This window comes from Heloderma suspectum, chromosome 2, assembly GCF_057233095.1.
Source record: "Heloderma suspectum isolate Gila_16-S chromosome 2, 16-S_ref, whole genome shotgun sequence".
Lineage (NCBI taxonomy): Eukaryota > Metazoa > Chordata > Lepidosauria > Squamata > Helodermatidae > Heloderma > Heloderma suspectum.
The window spans coordinates 74,129,408-74,155,276 of NC_139459.1; the positions used below are offsets into that span (position 1 = coordinate 74,129,408).

General features: G+C 41.2%; 1 protein-coding gene across 1 annotated transcript in view; it reads left to right on the forward strand.

The window, feature by feature from the left end:
• KCNN2 (potassium calcium-activated channel subfamily N member 2) overlaps positions 1–25,869 on the forward strand; it is a 111,154-nt gene that overhangs the window by 22,268 nt on the left and 63,017 nt on the right. Inside the window, exon 4 of the mRNA XM_084832092.1 lies at positions 17,177–17,595. Within this exon, the coding sequence (XP_084688218.1) occupies positions 17,177–17,595 (419 nt within the window). The remainder of the gene's footprint in view (positions 1–17,176; positions 17,596–25,869) is intronic.

The window sequence follows — 25,869 nt, forward strand, 5'->3', positions numbered from 1 at the left end:
GCCTATCACAGCTTCCACAGGGACGCAAATGGCATTCCTGCGTTAGCTGTGATAGGCAGGCTACGTAAGTATTTATGTAGCCTATCACAGCTATAGTGATGAAGCGAATGGCAGCCGCGGCTGCGGCCAGCATTTGCAAGTCAGTGCGAATGGCAGCAGGTAGGTGTCCCATTTCACGTGCCTTTCATGGGGGGGGGCAGGGGGGCTTTGTTCTGCCACGGATTTCGGGGGGCTGAATTCACTGGCATTTGGCCTCTCCGAGATCCATGGCGGAATTCTCTGACATCCCTACTCTGAACACTCTTAGAATATACACGATCGGTGGGCTAAGCAGCAGACAGGGAGAAAGGGGTATCTCTTTTGCCCTTTACTCTTAACTCAAATTAGTGGGTATATGTAGAATAACATCTACTTGCTCTGCTTGCTCTCCTTACAGAAGGATTCAAATTCGGAAACTTGAGTTTCACCCCACTGTGCTGTTTACTCCCACTTGAGGGAGAATGAGGCCCTGGCCTTGTACTGAATTGTAATTGGATTACATGTTATATGTAGTATGTTATTAAATATTAAAATGAAGAAATTATTAAAATTGTAGTGCATGGATTTCACCTAGCCAGCTATGTTCAGATCCAACATGTATAAAAATCAACCTAGTATATTTAGGGGGTTGGTTTTACTAATATATTGGTGACTTTCTGAAAGATCAGTTTTAAAAAATTGTTTAACTAAATAGCCCCCAGATTACTACATGGATAACTCTTGATAGTGCTGATTGTTTCTGTTAAATAAAATGCCTCCCAATTCACATAACTCTTTAAAATATCATTGTTGTTTATTTGTTCAGTCGCTTCCGACTCTTCCTGACTTCATGGACCAGCCCACACCTGAGCTTCCTGTTGGCCGTCACCACCCCCAGCTCCCCCAAGGTTGAGTCCATCACCTCCAGAATATCATCCATCCATCTTGCCCTCTTCCTTTTGCCTTCCACTTTCCCTAGCATCAGCATCTTCTCCAGGGTATCCTGTCTTCTCATTATGTGGCCGAAGTACTTCAGTTTTGCCTTTAATATCATTCCCTCAGGTGAGCAGTCTGGCTTTATAAGGGAGTATGGACTGGTTTGATCTTCTTGCAGTCCAAGGCACTCTCAGAATTTCCCTCCAGCACCACAGTTCAAAAGCATCTGTCTTCCTTCGCTCAGCCTTCCTTATGGTCCAGCTCTCACAGACATAGGTTACTACGGGGAATACCATTGCTTTAACTATGCAGACCTTTGCTGTCAGTGTGATGTCTCTGCTCTTAACTATTTTATTAAGATTTGTCATTGCTGTCCTCCCAAGAAGTAAACATCTTCTGATTTCCTGGCTGCAGTCAGCGTCTGCAGTAATCTTTGCGCCTAGAAAGACAAAGTCTGTCACTGCCTCCACATTTTCTCCCTCTATTTGCCAGTTCTCAATCAAGCTGGTTGCCAAAATCTTGGGTTTTTTGAGATTTAACTGCAACCCAGCATTTGCACTTTCTTCTTTCACCTTTATCATAAGGTTCCTCAGCTCCTGCTCGCTTTCAGCTAGGGATGGCGGAGAATTTCTCCACGAATCTCCGGGAGGCTGAACGCCAACGCATTCGGCCCCCCTTAATTGGTGGTGAAATTCTCCGCCAGCCCCCCATCCCCCCCCCCGGGATGGGACTTACCTCGTGCGAATGTCCCTCTCGGCGGCGGGTCCCAGCGGCTGTTCGGCGGCAGCGGCGGCGGCCGGTCTTCTGACCGGCTGCTGCCGCCGCCATTGCAAAATAAAAAAGTAAAGTAAAAAAAACAACACACACCCGTGATAGGCTACATAACGATTTACGTAGCCATCACGGCTAGATTTCCAAAGTCAGCTGTGATAAGCTACGTAAATCGTCACGTAGCCTATCACGGGTGTGTGGTTTTTTTTTTACTTTCCTTTTTTTTTCACGGCCGGGGAGACAGGGCGCTCCTCCCCGGCCTGAATTTCGGCGGTGAGGGATGGGGTGCCTCCCCCCCGGCCTGAATTTTGGCCGGGTGAGGCGGGGCGCCTCCCCCCCCCTCGCCTGAACTTCGGGGGGAGAACCGAAGCGCCTCCCCCCCACCGCGAAGCAAGCTGCGGGACCAGGTAAGTCCCTTTCGTCCATCCCTACTTTCAGCTATCAAAATGGTATCATCTGCATATCTGAGATTGTTAATGTTTCTTCCAGCGATTTTAACTCCAGCCTTGGCTTCATCAAGCCCAGCATGTCGCATGATGTGTTCTGCGTACAGGTTGAATAGGTAGGGTGAGAGTATACAACCCTCCCGTACTCCTTTCCCAATCTTAAACCAGTCCGTTGTTCTGTGGTCTGTTCTTCCCATTGCTACTTGGTCGTTATACAGATTCCTCAGGAGGCAGACAAGATGACTTGGTATCCCCGTACCACCAAGAACTTGCCACAATTTGTTATGATCCACACAGTCAAAGGCTTCAGAATAGTCAATAAAACAGAAATAGATGTTTTTCTGAAACCCGCTGGCTTTCTCCATTATCCAGCGGATATTGGCAATTTGGTCTCTAGTTCCTCTGTCTTTTCTAAATCCAGCTTGTACATTTGGCAATTCTAGGGATGGACGAAAGTCCCTTACCTGGTCCCGCAGCTTTTTTTTTTGGGGGGGGAGGCACTCCATTTCTCCCCCTGAAATTCTTGGCGGGTGGGGAGGCGCCCTGCCCCTCCCCGCCGAAATTCTGGCCGGGGGGGAGGCGCCCCATCCCTCCCCGCCGAAATTCTGGCCGGGGGGGAGCACCCCGCCTCTCCGGCCGTGAAAGAAAAAAGTAAAGTTAAAAAAAAAAAAACATGATAGGTTATGTAAAGATTTACGTAGCCTATCACGGCTAGATTTTCAAAGTCAGCCATGGTAGGCTACATAAAGATTTACGTAGCCTATCACGGCTGACTTTGGGGGGGGAAAAAAGCGCGTACGCAAATGGTGGCGCCCATGGGCGCTGCCATTTGCGTTCCTTATTTGGGCACGGGTAGTCTACGTAAAGATTTACGTAGACTACGGCAAAAATTAGTGTTGCTGCCCTTATTTTCACCGTAGTCTACATAAATCTTTACGTAGACTACCCATGCCCAAATAAGGAACGCAAATGGCAGCGCCCATGGACGCCGCCATTTGCGTACGCGCTTTTTTTTTTTCCCAAAGTCAGCCATGATAGGCTACGTAAAGATTTACGTAGCCTATCACGGCTGACTTTGAAAATCTAGCCATGATAGGCTACATAAATCTTTACGTAGCCTATGACGTGTTTTTTTTTACTTTACTTGGAAATAGCGGCGGCAGCCGGTCAGAAGACCGGCTGCCGCCGCCGCCGAACCGCCACCACCTCCGGGACCTGCCGCCGCAAGGGACATTCGCACGAGGTAAGGCACGAACCAGAGATTCGTGGAGAAATTCTCTGACATCCCTAGGCAATTCTCATTCCATGAATTGCTAGAGTCTACCTTGCAAGATCTTGAACATTACCTTACTTGTATGTGAAATAAGTGCCACTGTTCGATAGTTTGAACATTCTTTGGTGCTTCCCTTTTTTGGTATGGGGATAGAAGTTGATTTTTTCCAATCTGTTGGCCATTTTTGTGTTTTCCAAATTTGCATGCATCACCTTGACAGCATCATCTTGCAAGATTTTAAACAGTTCAGCTGGGATACTGTCATCTCCTGCTGCCTTGTTATTAGCAATGCTTCTTAAGGCCCATTCAACCTCACTCTTCAGGATGTCTGGCTCTAGCTCACTGACCACACCATCAAATTTATCCCCAATATTATTATCCTTCCTATTCAGATCTTCCGTATATTCTTGCCACCTTTTCTTGCTCTTCTGCTTCTGTTAGGTCCTTGCCATCTTTGTTTTTGATCATACCTATTTTTGCCTGGAATTTGCCTCCGATGTTTCTAATTTTCTGGAAGAGGTCTCTTGTCCTTCCTATTCTATTATCTTCTTCCGCTTCCGTGCATTGCCTGTTTAAAAATAATTCCTTTTCTCTTCTGGCTAACCTCTGGAATTTTGCATTTAATTGGGCATATCTCCCCCTATCACTGTTGCCTTTTGCTTTCCTTCTTTCTTAGGCTACTTCCAGTGTCTCAGCAGACAGCCATCTTGCCTTCTTGGTTTTCTTTTTCTTTGGGACTTTTTTTTTGTTGCCACCTCCTGAACAATGTTGTGAACTTCTGTCCATGGTTCTTCCGGGACCCTATCTACTAAATCTAGTCCCTTAAATCTGTTCTTCACCTCCACTGCATATTCATGAGGAATATTAGTGATCTCATATCTAACTGATCTGTGGGTCTTCCCTATTCTCTTTAGTCTGATTCTAAATTGTGCAATAAGAAGTTCGTGATCTGAACTACGGTCAGCTCCAGGTCTTGTTTTTACCAACTGCATAGATGTCCACCACCTTTGGCTACAAAGGATGTAGTCAATCTGATTTCGGTGTTGGCCATCTGGTGAAGTCCATGTATAAAGTCGTCTCTTAGGTTGTTGGAAGAGAGTGTTTGTTATGCACAGTGAGTTGTCTTGGCAAAATTCTATCAGCCTATGTCCTGCTTCATTTTGTTCTCCCAGACCATGCTTGCCTGTAATTCCAGGTGTCATTTGACTACCATTTGACTACCTTAGCATTCCAGTCTCCTGTAATGAAAATAACATCTCTTTTTGGCGTATTATCCAGTAGGTGCTGCAGATCCTCATAGAACTGATCTACTTCTGCTTCTTCAGCGTCTGTGGTTGGGGCGTATATTTGGATCACTGTCATGTAAAATGGCTTACCCTGAATTCGAATTGAGATCATTCTATCTTTTTTGGATTGTATCCAAGCACTTCTTTAGCGTCTTCATTATTAATTATGAAGGCTATTCCATTTCTTCTGTGGTCCTTTTGTCCACAGTAGTAGATCTGGTGGTCATCTGATGTGAAATGGCCCATTCTAGTCCATTTCAGTTCACTGACACCCAAAATGTCTATATTTAATCTTGACATCTCCCCAATACCCACATCCAATTTGCCCTGGCTCATAGATCTTACGTTCCTGGGTCCTATGGTGTGTTGATCTTTAGAACATCGGATTCCTCGTTCACCACCAGCACTGTCAGCCGCTAGCCGTCCTTTCGGCTTTGAGCTAGCTGCGTCATCACATCTGGGGTGAACTTATCCTCTGTTCCTCCCCAGTAGCATTTTGGCCATCTTCCGACCTGGGAGTCCCATCTTCCGATGGTATACCAACATATCTCTGGTTGTACTGATCCATTAAGTTTTCACGGCAAGAATACTGGGGTGGGTTGCCGTTTCCTTTCCCAGGGATCGTATTTAGTCTGACCTCTCTGCCATGACCTTCCCGTCTTGGGTATCCCTTCACGGTTTAGCTCATGACGTCATTGAGGTGCTCCAGCTCCAGCACCACAACAAGGTAACTATCTCCTTTGCTGGAGTCTTTAAAATATAGGTAACATAAATTGTCTTTAATGTAAAATATTTTCTTTGTTAAAGTTTATTCATATAAATCCATGTGCTTTCAAATGAAAAATAGCTTAGCATCGTAACAAGAACATAAAATATCAGTCTTCTCCAAGGTGGAAATTGGATTGTAACACATGAAGGGTATTGGGGGGATTAAAAACAAACAAACATGTAGTATCCCTAGCAGGATAAATAAACTAAAAAGAAAACAAGTGATGTGGGTTGAGCACTTCACTTTCTACATCATCAGTGCTGTAAGGAGCAAGCATACAATGAAGAGAGGGCCGGAGGTTCCTGACTCCTGTGTTATATATTTCCTCTGTTAGACTGGTCCACTTGATTTATCTTTTTAACAGCTGGCTTGTAATGGACTCTGAGCATTCCCAGATTCACATTCATGTGGACAGCATAACATGTGATCTCACTGATAATGGATATAGCCAGTGGCAATTCCTGCAGCTGGCGTGGCTAGATAATCACAGACATTGTTACCTGTGGTGTTCATGACTGGCTAGTTCACATTTTATACTTGTTTCTGCAAGTGCATGCCTCTGGATGATTGGATTGTTTGTACGGAGAATAGAATGCTTTGAGTGAACCATCCTTAAGTACTTTTCACATAACAGAAGCAGCAGAGTAACGTGTAACTGTTCCAGTTCACAATACTGTGATGAATGGTAGCATGGTCAATACTTCAGCATTCTCTAGTGATAAGACAGTCAATGTCCCTGCCCCACATGATGAACGGCAATCAGCATCTAAAGACATTTTATCTCCCTCTTGAGTCGTACTGGATGGTTTGAAAAGGAGGAATCTGAAGCTGACTGATGGTGTTGAATGCTATACATTAATATTATACTACAGTTCAGGACAGGAAATGGAGAATATTGATAGTGTCCAGTTACAAGCAGAAGAGAAATTTGAACAGGGCTTTAGGATGTTACAGCAGAGCAAAGAGTTCACAGCAACTTCACTAACTTTTAATTCAGAATCACAGGTTCAGCACCTACCAACAATGCATTGTGATCTCCCTGGTATGAAAAATAAAACTACCCATGCCATTTTTTTTAAATAGAAGCAGTAATTTAATATGATGAGGGCAGCATCAGTTTGCATATCCTTGCAAATCACATTGTCTAAAACTGATGACCTGAAGAATAATAATAATAATAATAATAATAATAATAATAATGTAATTCTTATTACTAATCACTTCTACAGCACATTTAATATGCAAATCATAAATTTTATTTTCATTTTTTTCTGTGTATGGAGCTTTAATTCCTGTGTGCTCTATTCTTACAGTACAGAAAGTGAAATCTAAACTGAAGTATACATTACATCTTCAGTTCATGAAAGGTTATTTTTTAAAAAAATATTCCTAAATTTAAAATCCTTCATATAATTCCATACAGCTGTGGAATAGATCCAAGTTTTTCCTTACACAAAATGTAGATTAAAACATCTAGTAACTTATATCTGGAAACTCATTAGACAAGCATTTCATTCATTCACAGAATTTCATAGATATGAGTGTCCCGAAGTCTGTATACAAACGAACAGAACTCAATGTGCAACAGGTTCCAGGTAGAACTTGAAATGGTTTCTTGTTAACTTCAGCTATACACCCCATGATTGAGCATTATAAAAAGCCATACATCTCTCTCTACCTTATGCCTACTGGCATGCCTGGTAGTTTAATAAATGAAATCAGGAATGTTAACTGGGAACAAGGAACAAAGTGTGAATGTTTGAATGTTTATTGTAAAGTCAATAAAGATGACTTTATTGTCATCTGTTATCTTCCAAAATCTGCCTTAAGAACAATGTGTACAAAATATAATTACAGTGGCGCCCTTTTTTCCTTCCCACAATACTCCCTGTGGTTCATGCATTTTATCCAGATTAGAAAATACCTATGCAACATTGGCAATGGAGCCAATGGAGTTTTAGAAGATGACAGACAGAATAAAGAAGCATCGAGAATAGACAAATGGTGTTATGTGAGAGGATATCCTCATTGTAACAATATGGATGTTCATATTGTTGTTTTTCGTTGATCAGGATTCCTCAAGGTAAATCCCAGTGCAGTACTTAACTTTTAGGATTAATGTATAACTGCAGTGCACACCCAGTGGTTTTTAACTGATTAAAATAATGTGACATTATTCTTCCCTCTTATTTTATATTTCCAAGTTGCATCATGCCATGATCTGCAAGCCATTGTGCAGATAAAATAAGATAAATGCAATAATGTTTAGGGAATGTTCAAAACCACGAGATGAATTTATCAGTATTGTTAGATTGCGGTTTTAATGTTTTTATATTTTATATTGTTTTACTGTGTGCTTGTTGGTTTTAATTTTTGTGAACTGCCCAGACAGCTTCAGCTATTGGGCGGTACAGAAATTAAATAAGTAACTTAAGTAAGTAAGTAACTGGTACCTCTCCTTCTGAATGTCCACCTCTATCATGGAAGGTCCTTGTATCTCTGTTAAGATGCTGTGGTATTTGTTTTAATGTTGCATGCATGAAAATTTCAGAGGTTCTCTTCTAGAAGAGGTAGGTAACAAATATTTTGAAAGGAACTCTAAATTTTGGCCTTTGCCTTCTAAGTTACTTCCACATTACTACTACTACTACTACTACTATTATTAATATTATTATTAAAATAAACCAATACATAGGCAATGCTCTGTCCTTGACACAGCACTCCAAAACAAAACAAATGACCAATGTCAGTGCATGCAGTTTATAAATTTATAGATTTCTTTTAAAAATTATAAACAGATTTTAAAATGTGAAATGCTTCACCATAAAATGCCAACTTCAGTATTATTATTATTATTATTACTACATTTCTGTGACACTTTAGTTAAGAGAGAGTTTTACGATCTTAATTGATCCAGTCCTTATTGCTATTTCATATGCTAGTTCATTAACATACTCATTTTAAAAATGGGTAATTTAGGTTGAGAGAAAGAGAGAGGCTTACTGGAAACTGCTCAATGAGATTTCAGATGAGCTGGGATTTAAATTCAGTTCTTACAACATTCTGTTCACAGTTTTACCATAAGTTGTGACAAGGGTGCTGTGTAATCACATATGGAAAAGACATGGCTTAAGTGATGGGGTTCAATAGTGTGTTGTAGAAGCCACATCCCCTTCATGGATCACTGCCTTGTTGTGGCGAAGGGGCTTGCGTAACTCAGTGAAGCCATAAGCTATGCCGTGCAGGGCCACCCAAGACAGACAGGTCATGGCAGAGAGTTCTGACAAAATGTGGTCCACTGGAGAAGGAAATGGCAACCCACTCCAGTATTCTTGCCAAGAAAACCCCATGAAACGTATCACGAGGCTAAAAGAGATGACGCTGGAAGATGAGCCCCTCAGGTTGGAAGGTGTCCAATATACTACTGAGGAAGAGCAGAGGGTATTTCCAAGTAGCGCCAGAAAGAGTGAAGCGGCTGGGCCAAAGCCGAAAGGACACTCAGCTGTGGATGTGTCTGGTGGTGAAAAGAAAATCCGATGCTGTAAAGAACAATATTGTTTAGGAACCTGGAATGTAAGATCAATGAATCAAGGTAAGCTGGAGGTGGTCAAACATGAGATGGCAAGACTGAACATTGACATCTTGGGAATCAGCGAACTAAAATGGACAGGCATGGGTGAATTTAATTCAGGTGACCATCATATCTACTACTGTGGGCAGGAATCCCTTAGAAGAAATGGAGTAGCACTCATAGTCAACAAAAGGGTGGGAAAAGCAGTACTGGGGTACAATCTTAAAAACGATAGAATGATCTCAGTACGAATCCAAGGCAAACCATTCAACATCAGAGTAATTCAAGTCTATGCCCCAACCACTGATGCCGAAGAAGCTGAGGTTGATCGGTTCTATGAAGACCTACAACACCTCCTAGAACTAACACCAAAAAAAGATGTCCTCTTCATCATAGGGGATTGGAATGCTAAAGTAGGAAGTCAAGAAATCACCGGGATAACAGGCAAGCATAGCCTTGGTGTACAAAATGAAGCAGGACAAAGGCTAATAGAGTTTTGCCAAGAGAACATGCTGATCGTAGCAAACACTCTTTTCAACAGCACAAGAGGCGACTCTACACATGGACATCACCAGATGGTCAATATTGAAATCAGATTGATTATGTCCTTTGCAGCCAAAGATGGAGAAGCTCTATAGAGTCAGTAAAAACAAGACCTGGAGCTGACTGTGGCTCAGATCATGAGCTGCTTGTTGCAAAATTTCAGCTTAAATTGAAGAACGTAGGGAAAACCACTAAACCATTCAGGTATGACCTAAATCATATCTCTGATGAATATACAGTGGAGGTGAGGAATAGATTTCAGGGATTAGACCTGATAGACAGAGTGCCTGAGGAACTATGGACAGAGGTCCGTAACATTGTTAAGGAGGCAGCAACTCAATCCATCCCAAAGAAAAAGAAATGCAAGAAAGCCAAGTGGCTGTCTGATGAGGCTTTACAAGTTGCTGAGGAAAGAAGGGAAGCGAAAAGCAAGGGAGAAAGGGGAAGATATATCCAACTGAATGCAGAGTTCCAGAGAATAGCAAGGAGAGACAAGAAGGCCTTCTTAAATGAACAATGCAAGGAAATCAAGGAAAACAACAGAATGGGAAAGACTAGAGATCTCTTCAAGAAAATCGGAGATATCAAGGGAACGTTTTGTGCAAAGACGAGCATGATAAAGGACAAAGAAGGCAGGGACCTAACAGAAGCAGATGAGATTAAGAAGAGGTGGAAAGAATACACAGAAGAACTATACAGGAAAGATCTGAATGTCCCTGATAGCCATGATAGTGCGGTCACTGAACTTGAGCCGGACATCCTCAAGAGTGAAGTCAAGTGGGCCTTAGGAAGCATTAGTAACAACAAAGCTAGCAGAGATGACAGTCTTCCAGCTGAGCTATTTAAAATCCTAAAAGATGATGCTGTTAAAGTGCTGCACTCAATATGCCAACAACATACTCAACAGTGGCCACAAGACTGGAAAAGGTCAGTTTACATTCCAATTCCAAAGAAAGGCAATGCCAAAGAGTGTTCAAACTACCATACAATTGCGCTCATTTCACATGCCAGCAAGGTGATGCTCAAAATCCTACAAGCTAGGCTTCAGCAGTATGTGAACCGAGTACTACCGGAAGTACAAGCTGGGTTTCGAAGAGGCAGAGGAACTAGAGATCAAATCGCCAACTTTTGCTGGATCATGGAGAAAGCAAGAGAATTCCAGAGAAATGTCTATTTCTGCTTCATTGACTATGCTAAAGCCTTTGATTGTGTGGATCACAACAAACTGTGGCAAATTCTTAAAGTGATGGGAGTACCTGACCTCCTTACCTGTCTTCTGAGAAACCTGTACGAGGGTCAAGAAGCAACAGTAAGAACCAGACATGCAACAACCGATTGGTTCAAAATTGGGAAAGGAGTACGACAGGGCTGCATATTGTCACCCTGCTTATTTAACTTATACGCAGAGTACATCATGAGAAACGCTGGGTTGGATGAATCACAGGTCGGAATTAAGATTGCCGGGAGAATTATCAACAACCTCCGATATGCAGACGATACCACCCTAATGGCAGAAAGCAAAGAGGATCTCAAGAGCCTCTTGTTGAGGGTGAAAGAGGAGAGTGCAAAAGCTGGTTTGAAACTCAACATTAAAAAAACGAAGATCGTGGCATCTGGCCCCATCACTTCCTGGCATATGGAAGGGGAAGAAATGGAAGCTGTGACAGATTTTATTTTCTTGGGCTCCAAGATCACCGCAGATGGTGACTGTAGCCATGAAATTAAAAGACGCTTGCTCCTTGGGAGGAAAGCTATGGCCAACCTAGACAGCATAGTAAGAAGCAGAGACATTACCTTGCCGACAAAGGTCCGTCTAATCAAAGCTATGGTTTTCCCAGTAGTAATGTATGGCTGTGAAAGCTGGACTATAAGGAAGGCTGAGTGCCGAAGAATGGATGCTTTCGAACTGTGGTGCTGGAGAAGACTCTTACGAGTTCCCTGGACTGCAAGGAGGTCAAATCAGTCAATCCTAAAGGAAATCAACCCTGAGTGCTCATTGGAAGGACAGATACTGAAGCTGAAGCTCAAATATTTTGGCCCCCTAATGCGAAGAGAAAACTCTCTGGAAAAGACCCTGATGCTGGGAAAGACTGAAGGCAAAAGGAGAAGGGGACGGCAGAGGATGAGATGGCTAGATAGCATCACCGATGCGATGAATATGAACTTGAGCACGCTCCAGGAGAGAGCGCAGGACAGGAAGGCCTGGCGTGTTATGGTCCATGGGGTAACGAAGAGTTGGACATGACTGAACGACTGAACAACAAAAGAAGCCACATTCTGTTTTCTAAGGACTGCTACATCTATTTCTACCTATTCTTGAACTAGTATGAACAAACGCCATTATTCATTCCAAGCGAATGGTCGCCACTAACTTAAACAGGACAGGAGTAGCTCACTACATCTAGGACAGGAGTGGGCAGGAAGTAGATCTGGATCTACTGGTAGATCTTTGGATGAATGTAGTAGATAAACAAGGATTTCTGACTTCCAGTTGTTTAACAATAGCAGCTACAAAATGACCCCCCACCCTAAATTATCCTGCTGAAATGAAGAAAGCAGTACAAGCAATGAAGCAGGCATTATACTCCTTGGGTAATCATGAGTGGATTTGTATGTAGAAGTACTGAGCTCTCTTCTGTTCTGGTACTCAAATACCTGGCTTCAGAGTGCTTTAATTCTGTTTTTTGCACCAGGCTCTGATTGGTGGATCTTGGGGTTCTAGTAAAAAACAAAGTAAATCCTGCAAGCCTGAAGTCTGCCCACTCCTGGTCTAGGATAAATTTTGCTGAGTCAACTGACAGAAGGTTGGGGGTTAAACCAGGGACTTTCTGCAGGCAAAGCATGTGCTCTGCCACTGAGTCACAACCCTTTCCACTTCAGATTGCAGGTAGGGGTTCACATAATTGAATTACCATCCATACAAAGCATTTCTTGCACATAGGAAGCAAAATATCAGAGTGAAGAATTCTGACATAGCCTTCTCCCTGGTATGCTTGGTCTGTTCTCACAAGTCTGCAACCCTATGCCCACTTACCTGGGACTAAGTTCCATTGAACCTTTGTGGAACTTACTTCTGAGTAAGCAGGCATAGGATTGTGCTGTACATGACATGAAAAAACTAAAAGCAATAGATACATCTAGAACCAATGGCTAGTCTATGCTTAATTGTTACACCGATGAAGTTTTGATTGAAATTACAGCCTGCTTTAAGACATGTGACAAGAGGGCCAAGTCCTCCAGGCCAACCAGCTTCTAGAAAAGCTTTTGACTATGTCACCCTCTCTTTGTTGTGGTTAGTGGACAGCACTGCTACGTATAGTTACAAGCTGATGCTATGCAAGTGAAAAACAGAATAAAGGGAAGAGGGAGTTCAGATCTCACAACATGATAATAAGCACACAGCTGCATTGTCCACTTTGATTACTGTCATTTTTTAAAAAAAGAAAAGAAAAAGGGCACAGTAAGCCAATAATATAAAAATGAGGTGTGGATTTAACACCCTTGGCCTAAGATGTTTAGTGGAATATTTGCATTTCCCACTGACAGACTTAAGTGATGTCAGGTATCTGCCCCCACATCAAAAAACAAAAATACAAAACAATAAATGCAACTAGGGATGGGGGAGAAATTAATTTGCTTTGCGTTTAATGAAAACGTACCCAATTTTCCAGTTTTGAACCAAAATTCAGTTATCCTTTGAAAGTTGCGCTTCTCCAGATTTTGCAGTGAAGTTCTGCGATCAAAAATGGGTATAAAATATGTATAATAGGGAAATGTGCACACAAAAATGTGTATATTGGTTAAAAAAAAGTATAATAAAGTATTATGTTAGTAAGTTATTTGCAAAATGTGTGTATTAGGCAAAAATGTGTGCAAAATGCATGTATTAGAAAAATACAATTTTTCATGCAAACTTTTTTAAAGATCTAAAAAGTAGGGGCAACCCAAACCTAAGACTGAAAACCTCTCAAAGCTCATGACAAACTGAATTTAAGATTAGAAAAATAAGAAACTGAGAGAAACCAAAATAGACAGATTCGTCCATCACCAAACCCAACCTGCAACAATTCTCAGGGCATGGCATTGTCATCTGCTGTGGATGGCTATATTTGTTACTATATATGGCTACTTTATACATGTTTAGGCTGAAGGGAGGCCAGCTGAAAGGTCTTGGGAAGTGGTTGAAGTGCTGCTCTGCCAGTGGACATGGAGGTCTGCTGGCAGGACAACACTTTTATTGCTGGAGACCCCCTGGCATGCCAGTGGAAAGCTGTGCTGGTGTGCATGTTCCACCAGTGGTATTTCACCAACAACATGGGAGAAAACCAGTTGGATTGCACTGGCAGGATGGCACTTTTACTGCTGGAGGCCCCCTGGTGTGCCAGTGGAAAGCTGTGCTGGTGCCTGGTGACGTGCATGTTCCACCAGTTGTATTTCACCAACAACATGGGAGGAAACTAGGTGTGTTGAGGTTGTGTCAGTGTGGGTGTCGATCAACCATAACCAGAGCCTCCACATTCCTCTGACACACCCAGAGGACTGGCCTAACATTTTGCCAGCCCTGGGGCTGGTGTAATTATTTCTCTCCCATGGTAGTCAATGGGTGGGAAGAAGAAAAAGCTGCTCCCCATCTCAGCCACAGTGAAACAGTAAGACAATTGTTTCTCTACTAGCTGACATCCCTGCCTTGGTGTAAAGGCAAGGTAGATGCCTTATTAGAGAAATCCTATAGATGTCTACTCAGAATTAAGCCCCACTGAGGTCAATGGAACTTACTCCCAGGTAAGTCTGTATAGGATTGCAGCCTTAGAGCCACTGTGGTGTAGTGGTGAGAGTGTTGGACTGGGAGCCGGGAGATCTGGGTTCTAGTCCCCACTCAGCCATGGAAACTCACTGGGTGACTTTGGGCCAGTCACAGACTCTCAGCCCAACTTACCTCACAGGGTGGTTGTTGTGAAGATAAAATGGAGAGGAGGAGAAGGATAATGTATGTTGCCTTGGGTTCCTTGCAAGAGGAAAAAAGGCAGGCTATAAATGCAATAAATAAATAAATAACTCTGATGAGTGCCTTGATTAAATGCCCAATTGTAGTGTTGATTCCCTGGCTCAGCTGTTGTACACAGCTGTTCGTCACAAAGTACATTCATGCAAAATAACTCCGCTTACACAAAGCTGGCAACTAAAAGAACCAAATATTATGGTTAGAATGTTGTGGCAGAATGTAGATAGGGAGGCTAGGTTTATATTCACAGAAGACTGGTGGATACAGGTGGGAAATAATGCAGGAAACCTATAATAGGGTGGATTTTATTTTAATCAAGCTTATCAAACTGGAAAAGAAGGCTCAATGTAATTGTTGATTTCAATACACTTCTACTTAAATAAATAGAATGGTGTCTTTCCACTGGTTGATATAATAATTAAAACCTTTACTTCTTCACTGGTAAATATCATTTTAATCAATGAAGGCATGACGTAACCGTTAGAGCAATGATTTATTTGATATTTTCAGATAAATTTTATTTCAGAAAACCTGTTTTGATTTACTGGGTTTTATTGATGCTGATACTTGCGTTGTCCTCAGAGGGTTAATGTCAGGGCTTACTGTTTATGGATCTTTGGGGGAATCAGCTATGGAATACACCAAACTGTATTAGGAAGGTATTTGGGATTTTAATTTGTTATCCAAAAAAATTAACTTGCTAATTTAAACAGTAAATTAAACAGTTGCTAATTTAAACATCCAATGGGGCTGCTCTGCCTCTGCTGGTCCTGTTGCACTTGTGGGACCCACCAGTTGCACAAAAGGGCTTTGGTGCTTCTAAAAATAACCCCCCAAGTGAGCAGAAACACTTGATTCTGGATTGGGACAGGCGAGCAGAGGCCCCTTCTGCAAAGTCCACTCACTTCCCCCATTCCAGAAATGAGCATTTTTCCTCGTTTCAGCTTATTTTTAGAACAGCAGAAGCCCTCTTGTGCAAGTGGTAGGTTCTGTGAGTGTATGGGCACAATAGGATACTCGCCATTGTGTTATTTGAGGAAAGCAATCTGAATATATGCCATACTTCTTACCAAAATAGGCTTTACATTTACCAGTACAATAATGAATTGATTATTTCTCTCATGTAAAGAAATATAAAATTTGGTGTTTGCCTTATTTTTAAAAAATAAATCTTAGGCTGCAATCCTATACAACGGGGGTGCAGAACATCAGGCTCAGGGGCAAAATTCAGTTCTCCTGGGATCCCAATCCAACCCTCCAGGGTTCCCAAGATGGCCACATCCCAGTAACTGAAGGAGACACAACATATTCAAATCAGACCCAGCAGCAATACATTGCTAGTAGCTATAATTCCAAAGCCACACAGACATAGTGATAACTAGGGATGTCAGAGAATTCCGCCACGGATCTCGGTGAGGCCAAATGCCAGTGCATTCGGCCCCCCGAAATCCATGGTGGAACGAAGCCCCGCCGCCCCCCCGCGAAAGGCGCACGAAATGGGACACCTACCTGCTGCCATTCGCGCTGACTTGCGAATGGTGGCCGCGGCTGAGGCCGCCATTCGCTTCATCACTATAGCCATGATGGGCTACGTAAATACTTACGTATTTACTATAGCCGTGATGGGCTACGTAAATACTTATGTAGCCTATCATTGCTAATGCAGGGATGCCATTTGTGTCCCAGCGGAAGCCGTGATAGGTTGCGTAAGTATTTACATAGCCTATCACGGCAAAATACAGGGACACAAATAGCAGCGGCTACGGCAGCCGCCATTAGGGTCCCTGCAGGCTGCCCAGCGGCCGGATGTCTGGCTGCGGGCGGCCCTGGCCGGCGGCTCTGTGGAATCTCCGCGGAGCGGAGCTGGCCGGAGAGAATTTTGGGGGGAGAGATGGAGCACCTCCCCCCCCACGAATGTCACCCTTCGAAAAGGTAAGTGACTTTCGTACATCCCTAGTGTTAATTTGAGCTTCAACTGGGATTTTTCCAATCCATCATGCTTCCCAGAATGTGAGGATATCCATGTACAAAATGCGCACAGCTGACATCAGTTGAAACTATTTCATGCACACTTAAGGTGTAAGCTGATGCCCACTTTCCTAGGAGTAAGCCCCATTGAACTCAGTGGGATTTACTTTTAAGTAGACATAGGTGTGCACTGTTAACCTGTTTTTAATTATGGATCTGATTCTTTCTTTAATCCTGCAGCTATTTACAATGTAATAAGGTAAAGGTGTCCCTACTTTTAGTGAGAATGAGTTAAGTAAAATTGCGAGATGTTGTTAACATTTGGGTGATTAATACAATATTGTTGAGGTTTTCATAATGGAAAACCTCTGCAACACAAATACTACTTTCATTTTAACATTAATGAGTGTGTGTGTGTGTGTGCGTGTGTGTGTGTGTGTGTGTGAAGAGAGTCCAAGTAATATTTGAAAGTATAATGTGTTGTGTGTTCAATTTTTTTTTTTAGAATTTTAGAATATTACCGAAACTCTTCTTGTTTAAAAGAAGTCCTGATAATGTTTCACTAGCGTTTACCTTATGTATTTCTTTTGCAGTTGTTTATGGTGGACAATGGAGCAGATGATTGGAGAATAGCCATGACTTACGAGCGCATTTTCTTCATCTGCTTGGAAATCTTGGTGTGTGCTATACATCCTATCCCTGGCAACTATACGTTCACATGGACAGCCCGGCTTGCCTTTTCCTATACCCCATCTACAACAATAGCTGATGTGGATATAATTCTATCCATACCGATGTTCTTAAGACTATATCTTATTGCCAGAGTTATGCTTTTGCATAGCAAACTTTTCACTGATGCCTCATCCAGAAGCATTGGAGCACTAAATAAGATAAACTTCAATACTCGTTTTGTTATGAAGACTCTAATGACAATATGCCCAGGAACTGTGCTCTTGGTTTTTAGCATCTCTTTATGGATAATTGCTGCATGGACTGTCAGAGCTTGTGAAAGGTAAGTTTGCCTTTATTGTCACATTTCTTATAAGTGGCCCAACTGTATTCGTCTCATACTTTGATACCACCACTTCTTACTAGTTCAGCTTTCCTCTCCCATGAATGCTAGTGGTTTTGAGTTTTATGTCACATTGATTCCTTGTAATTGTTAACTTCTTGCCTCTGAAGTATTTTAAGAAGAACATTAAATTGTATCATCATTTTGCTATAACACAATGCTGAACATAATTTATTTCACTTTCACTTAAACTAGTATTTAAGACACCTGAATCTGTCTTCATTTTATTATGGCTTACCTAGAACATTAAAGAAATTGGCAGAGGACTAACTAAATCTATATGCTTTATAATTCTGATATTTTAATTATGTTATAATATGATCATTAATGTGATGATGCACCTGTCATAATGGAGAGCAATGCAGGAGTACCGATGCCTCACAGTTGTTGGTGAACTTTATCCTATGGAGTAAGGAAACACAATGCCACCGTATGGAATGCTCAATATTTTCTGTAGGCAGATCTTTTTACTTATGGTGAAATGTTGCTTAAAGACATAACAGCCAGGCAACTGGGACACATGACTATGTATTTATTGTTGTTGTTGTTCAGCCGTTAAAAGTTGTGTCTGACTCTTCGTGACCCCATGGACCATAGCACGCCGGGCCTTCCTGTCCTCCATGTATAAGACACCTTTGAGAGACAACCACCATATACTAGTGGTGGCTGGTGCAATTATTCTTACACTGGTGATGCCTATTATCTGATGATATAAGAGAAAAAACACAACTTACAGTACAAATCCTGTGCATGTCTACTTAGAAGTAAGCTCATTGAGTTCAATGGGACTGACCCCCTGGTGAGTGTGTATAGGGTTGGAGCCTCTGTTGGGTATTTAGCTGGAGAAGAAAATAGTATGAATGGTTGTAAATAGAGGCAACTTAAATACACTGTCCTCCCCTCACTTTTAAAAGTAAACTTTTCTAGTAGTTTTCATTTGTGCTATTCATTGTTTATCACATCTTCTCACAAATAAACAGATACAGATCTAGTGTTGTAAACTGAGTAGAACATCTTTTATCCTGATGTCTTTTATGTTTTAAAGTGAATAAATAAAATCCACCTGTATTTTGAGAAGTGGAGGAAGATTGTAAAGCTGTGTTTGATATTCAAAATTGGTAGAAGAATTGCAGTGAAGCTAAAACCAGGAACTATTTGCCTTGCAGTGACCATGGGCATCGCCCAGCATTTAGGTTCCATTGATTTCAGTGAGAGGGTTAAGCATGAACTTAAATCTTTCCCATGTAACCTAATAGTACTGAAAGTGGTTTGCCTTGGTTGGATTGTGCTCTTCGACTTTTAACAGTGTGCTATGTTAGAATATTAAGGGGCCACGGTGGCTTAGTGGTTAAGACGCTGAACTGCAGACTGGAAGGTCGGCAGATCAGCAGTTCGAGACCCGAGTGCCATGTGACAGAGTGAGCTCCTGTCTTCAGTCCCAGCTTCTGCCAACCTAGCAGTTCGAAAGCAAGAAATTGCAAGTAGATAAATAGGTACCGCCTCGGTGGGAAAGGTGACAGCGTTCCGTGCACCTCGGTGTTCAGTCATGCCGGCCACATGACCACGGAAGCGTCTTCGGACAGCGCTGGCTCTTCGGCTTAGAAACGGGGATGAGCACCACACCCTAGAGTCGGACACGACTGGTTGGGGACACCTTTACCTTTACCTTTTATGTTAGAATATTATGTTCATACAAAATTAGACTTATCTAGCTGTAGTTCAGCTGTCATGGCTGAAAGTTGTGCACTGCAGTTGTGACTTTTGAAGGCCTTTGTAATATGCAGATATGTGAAGTAATATAATCAGCCTTTGAAAAACGTGTCCTGTAAGTGGCATAAGGTATTTGGTCAATGCCTACTCTACCCTTTGCTAGTGGTGTAAGCTGAAAAACAAATCTCCTACAGATAATGTTTGTCTTTTAGTTCCTCCCTGTCTTATTTGAAAGAAAACATTAAGCACCACCCATGACTATGCACTTTCTTTAAATAACCAGACATTTAAATTCAAGTATAATATGATTATGTTGTGTTGTGTTTCTATAAACGTATCTCAAGTTCAACTAGAGAGCAAGTGGTGTAATGTCATGCCCAAATCACAGAAAAAATGTTACACAAACAAATACACTACACCTCTGCTAAGACTTAAACTGGTTCTCTGTAATTTACTATACCTGATCAGCAGTGGAGGCTGGTGGCTCCGATGTCAGTGGGGCGGTGAATCTGCTCCAGGTTTCAGTCAGAACCAGTCGGAACACTAAAGGAGCTATTCTTTAGAGTTCTGACTGGTTCTGACTGAAATTCAGAGCAGATTCATCGCCTGACTGACATCGAAGCCACCAGCCTCCACTGAAGATCACTTTTATCATGTCCCTTTGCCTATAATCCATTGGTCCAAGCCAATGACCTTATTAGCATATTTCACCCATTTTTAAGCACCAAGCTTGGTTCATGTGGCTGATGTGACGCCAGCATGGCATGATGTGGATAGAGCAGGACCTGCATCTAGGAAATTCTTAAATGGAGCCATATATTAGGTGATTGGGTCAGGGGATGGTGACTATATCATTACTGGGCAGTTCAGATTCATTTCCATGAGTTATTGGATCATGTAAGTTCATTGGTGGAATGCTGATATATGTCCAGATGGTGCAGCCTTGCAGCTGGGGTGGGGACAGGAAGAGGTTGGTATGTTGGGCCCACCTAGTAATTCTATCATTTTGATTGCTTTTTAATTTATTATTTCTAGCATTCCTTTCTATAACATCATCATCGGTGTGATTTATTGTTGTAAATAAAATGGTTCTGGGAGGGGGAAAAATCTTTCTTATAGGGAACAGCACAACAGTTTATTTGGATGTCCCATTGTAAATGGTTATGAATTTTACAAATCCTAAACTCTTCTCTCTCTCTCTCTCTCTCTCTCTCTCTCTCTCTCTCTCTCTTTCTCTTTAGCACAATGCCAGGGGAATCAGATCCTAGTTTCCTCTCATTAATTGGAGTTGCATGCCTAATTTCCTGCACATCATGCTGCAAATGTTCCCCTAAAGCTGTATGTCTTGCAAAAGTGTTGCACTGAATCCTTATCACTTGCTTTGACTGCAAGCTACTAATTAGTCAAGTTTTAAAATATAGTGACAAATATATAGTAAGAAACCTTCATGGGATAGAAGATCGGACTCGCCTTTTGCAAAATATTTCTTAATCTTTGATCAGAAGGAATAGGGAAGCATGCCCATTTTCTCCTCTGTTACCTTTTCTGTCTGAAGTAGGCTTCCAACAAAGCATTGAAAGGGGCTAATATGCAGAGGTCAGACAGGAATATTTGTAGGAATGACACTGGTCAGCAAGTCAATTGACTGTTACTGTTAATCTATTTGGCCCACAAGGGGTGGTTGCTGTTAAAGCTCAGACACAAAATAATAATACTAATTTTATTTCAGTTGATAGCAAAGGGTAACAAGAATGAAAATTTGTGTTGGAAAAGTCCATGCATACCATGACCTTTCCCCTGCCCTGGCTATCCCTACCTGTGGATATACTGTCTGCAGCTATGGGGCTTGTTCATATATTATTATTTTTCGCCAGCCAAGAGACTGCATATAACAGCACCTCATTGTCTATAAAGACTGTGGAAAAGAGTCAGAAAAAGTGTGACATGATGAATATGTTAAAAAAAAATTGTTCCTCGCCCACCCACCCACTGCTCTGATGTTGAGATTAATCACTTGAAATTGTGGAACTCCCTTCTGATGGAGATTCATCCAGCTCCCTCTCTCTTTCCATCTTTTGACAGTTACATTTTAATTCAATCTAGCATTTAATTAGTGCCCTGCTGTTTTTATGTTGTGTTTGTTGGAGCTTTAGTACTGCTGCCTTTCGGTGTTTTTACTGTCATTTATTGTTTTAATGGATGCATTATTTTATTGTTTTTTTTACTATGTTTGATCATAAACCACTTTGGTTATTATTTTAATAGGTAAGCAGGTTACAAATAATAAACTTTCTTACTAACTAAGTTCTCAGTAAAGAAAACAGACAGGAAGACCTTCCAGTTGAAAAAGAAATTGGAAGCAAAAATGAGAAAGGTTTACTAAAATTCTGCTGCTGGTTTAGTTAACTCACTTGGTAACTGGGACCCTACGGTTGAGAGAATAGTACTGGTCAGGCCCCATTGCATTAAACAGAGGGCCAGCATGACAACTAACACCGTTTGCTCAAAGACCAACATGAGTTGTTCCACCAGTGATTTCACATCTTCTTTCTTTCCCACTGTAAGACTTTTGGAGACAATAATAAAAGCTACTATAATTGGTACCCAGTGTAATGCTGCAAGCCTCATGCCAGAGCTTTTCCCAGCCAAAGTCAGCAAGATTTTTGTTGGTACCATTTCATCATTATCATCATCTTCTTCGTCACCACCACCACCACCTATTTAGAAAAGCACTTAATATACGTTACGTGTGTTCTACATAGCATAATACTTAAGTCCTTCCCTGTGAGTCACAATCTAAAAAAGCATGACTCAAAATGACAGGGGAATTGGAAAGAAATGGGGAACTTTGCACAACCTGGGAGATAATAAATGAAAGAGAAATAACGCTGGAGCTTCCGCAGTACAAGAAATAGACCAAGAACAGGAAGAAGAAGAAATCAAATAGTACATCAAGAGGGAAAAGCAGGAAAGAAGAGATTAGTTTTTAAAACTAATTTCTTAGACTGAGACCAAGAGGGGGGTAGCCAAATATTTAAAGATATTTTCATACATAAGGAGCCGTGAGAGACAAAGCACGAAGACAAGAGAGGACAAGTGAGTAGAGGTTTAAAAATGAATGATTAGTTTTTGATGAAATGGATAATGATGAATGAAGAAACCAAGGAGGATAACAGAGAGAAAGCAACAAAGTTACTTGACAATGGTCAAAAGCATGAAGAGGTTTAAAAGTTAAAACAATAAGCTTGAAATTAATATGAAACAATAGAGAAAACCAGTGATGGAAAGCAAGGGTTTTCTACAAGAGGAGGCAATTTTATTTCTCTTCTGCTCTGCCCTTTCCCCCACCCTAAAAGTTAGATAAATGCCACTTATCTCACTGTTTGGCAAAACACTGCTTAATGCTCTCTTTATCTTGGGCTTTATTTTGTGTGTGTGTGTGTGTGTGTGTGTGTGTGTATGGTTAAAGCATTTATTTACAGTAGTGGTTTTCAAGCATGATTGATGGAAATCATTTATAAATTTATAAATTTATAAATTTATAAATAAAGCAGATCAGAGAATAAATCTGTTAAAGGAGACACAGGGAAAATATTCAGTCTTTATAGCTCTGTGTGCTAAAATTGGTATTGCTAATATACTTGTTGTGTCATTGAAATTGAAACATTACTTGTGATCAGGTTTCTTTAATGCTGTAAAAGTACTCATAAAAATTTAATTACAACAGCGATCATGCCTTGACCATTATCACCTTGATGCACTGCAGTACCAACAGAATGAGTGTTCAGGGTTTGTTTGTTTGGCCATTCCAGCTTTCATTCCAGATGCTGAAATGTAGATGTTAGTTAGCTAAAATAATAATTTGTATTGCTGTTTAAATGTTTGCACTTCAAGAACTGTTATCATAAATAAGTATGGGTACAATAATTTATTAAATCAACTTTTCTGTCTTATATAAAAGAGAAAAGATAGAGTAGCCAACAAAGATGTTGGCAAACAAAAAATATATGGCAAAATGTAGACTAATTTTCATTACTGAAATTTGGCGCTTGAGTCACAGTTGAACTCAGAATAAAGTGTTCGTAGCCCAGTTGAAAATTTATTATTATTATTTATTTTTTATTTATTGCATTTCTATCCCACCTTTCTTCCATCATGGAACTCAAGGTGGCTACATGTGGTTCCCAGGTGGTCTCCCCTCCAAGCACTGACTAGACCCAAACCTGCTTATCTTCAGCAAGGTGGCTGCCTCAAGTGCCTTCAGATCCCACTGAAATACAGAGGAGACTAAGGGTTTCTCCACATGGGGCTTATATCGTGTGATCAAGATTGATTACTCACAGAGGTTTATGGGTCCTTTACATGACATCATCAACCTTCAACTCCCCCCCCCCAGTTTATGACCTTTATTCCACCTTTGTAAAGCATGTGGGAAAGTCCAGTTTTTCTCTAGGAAGCGTTATGAAGTGCTTTACTTGCTGGGTGTACTTCTGTAATGGCACTATAATAGCATCATCATCTAGTGGCTGTAAAATAAAACATAGAACTTGCTGAGAAATAAAAACAGCACATGTCAGCCTGAGTAAAGCAGCCGATATTAACCCCACAAAGAATCTGGAAGCAGAAGCCCTGGTAAGGATGCAGGATCTTAGCCTCGCATGGTGAAGCCCATAAACCACTGTTCCAGAGCCAAATACCCCAGCATTCAGGTGCTAGAGCAAAAGCAAGCAGTAAAATCAAGACAGGTTGCTTAGGATCATAGAGAACATATACAAGGGCAGGATCAGCTAAAGCCACTCTAGATGGATAGTCAGAACCAGTTATGTTAGTGAATTACTTTCTAGTGTGACTTATTAGAACTTCATTAAGTTTTATTTGTGAATTAGAACTTGTGTAATTCTCACACTTTCTAGCAGGTCGAACCTATAAATACCCTATTCTAGCTAATACTCATCAATGTCTTGACAGTTCATTTTGAGTCCAATGAAACATTAACCCATTCCTGGAGTTGTGAAACTCTTGGATACATTCCATTACCTTGGACACATTCCATTACCTTGGACACATTCCATTAGCTAAGCTGAAGCTCATACATTTCAGAGTATGGCAGAGGATGCCACTATTTCTTCCCACTCCCTCCCCACAAGGCTACCCTAGTAAACTCCACTTTGCGCTGCCCTGCATCTCCCCAGGCCCCCCAATCATCCAGACCATGGGTTTCTCCCCCACTGTTTGTTTTTTTTTTTAATGTTTGTAGGGTTTCCAACCAAACATGGTTTTTTTCAGTCCTCAAAGACTGCTTTCTGAGCAGATTTGGAGCTCAGATCCTGGTAGGTTCAGTTGTTCTTAAAACTGTCTGCAACCCTGCTTCTAAGTAATTGTGTTTAATAACAGTTGGGATGAGGGGAACTGTGGCCCAAGGAAATTAATACTGTCCAGTTTACAGCTATTTCAAAAACCAATTTTTAGAAATGTTGCCTAAGCAAAAAGCTCTCTTTTTATTGCATTCAGAGGAGACATGTTTTGCTCCTCCTTATAAGAGGCAGAACAAAGAGTTATAAGAGGCAAATTTCAAAGCATTGTGAAAAGCTAGCTACGCATCTGAACACAAGGTTAATGGGTATCATGTGGCTAAAAGACAACTTACTGCTTTGCAAATGTGCTTTCTTTCAAGAATTCAGGCTTTGACTGATAAGAAACCTTTGAAAAACTATAGCAAGCCACCATCTCTCATAACTGAAAAAGACTGAGATTGTGAAAGAAACTTTATATATTGCAAAAAGTAATACTTTCTTCCTGATTGGTGGGAATAAATGAACCCTGGCTGGTCTAGTTCAGAATGAATTTGGACTTCCTGGATTATTTTCCTGGATTTCCAGATAATTCTGGAATTCAGTGGCAACTCTAACGAACTGCCATATTAAATGCATCTTTCTCATCTCCAAAATATACATTTGTCAAACTACTTTCTGTTATACACCTTCCCACATATATGAAAATCTATCCTGAGGATCAAAGACAGCAATACTGTTTGCAAACATTCAGAATATGTGTCATAATAAATCAACATACAACAGCGAAATCTGATATACATGATAGAAAATATGGCTTTAAACTCCATACAGTTGTGATCCTAATTATTAAATCTGAGAGAATTTCCATCTCAGGTTCTTCATTTTCTTTTGCCTTGATCAAATCCTTGAATTCTAAAAACAAACAAAACAAAAACACTTTGTGGGTCTTATGCTCCTAGTTTTCTCAGTGTGGTACAGTGCATAGAGACTGGGCTTTGGATATTCATTAAAAAAATCAATAAAATAAATAATGAAATCAGTCTATAGTAAAATCACAGTGCTTTAGCCTATCCCTGTTTTCTAAAAGTATGAAGGGCTGGGTGCTGGTGTGCCTCAGTGGAGACACTAGGGCACCACCACTTATTCAAGAAGGCCCCCATTGATGAAGCCCCCATTTCAGTCGGGCTTCAGGCTTGGGCATGGGTCATGG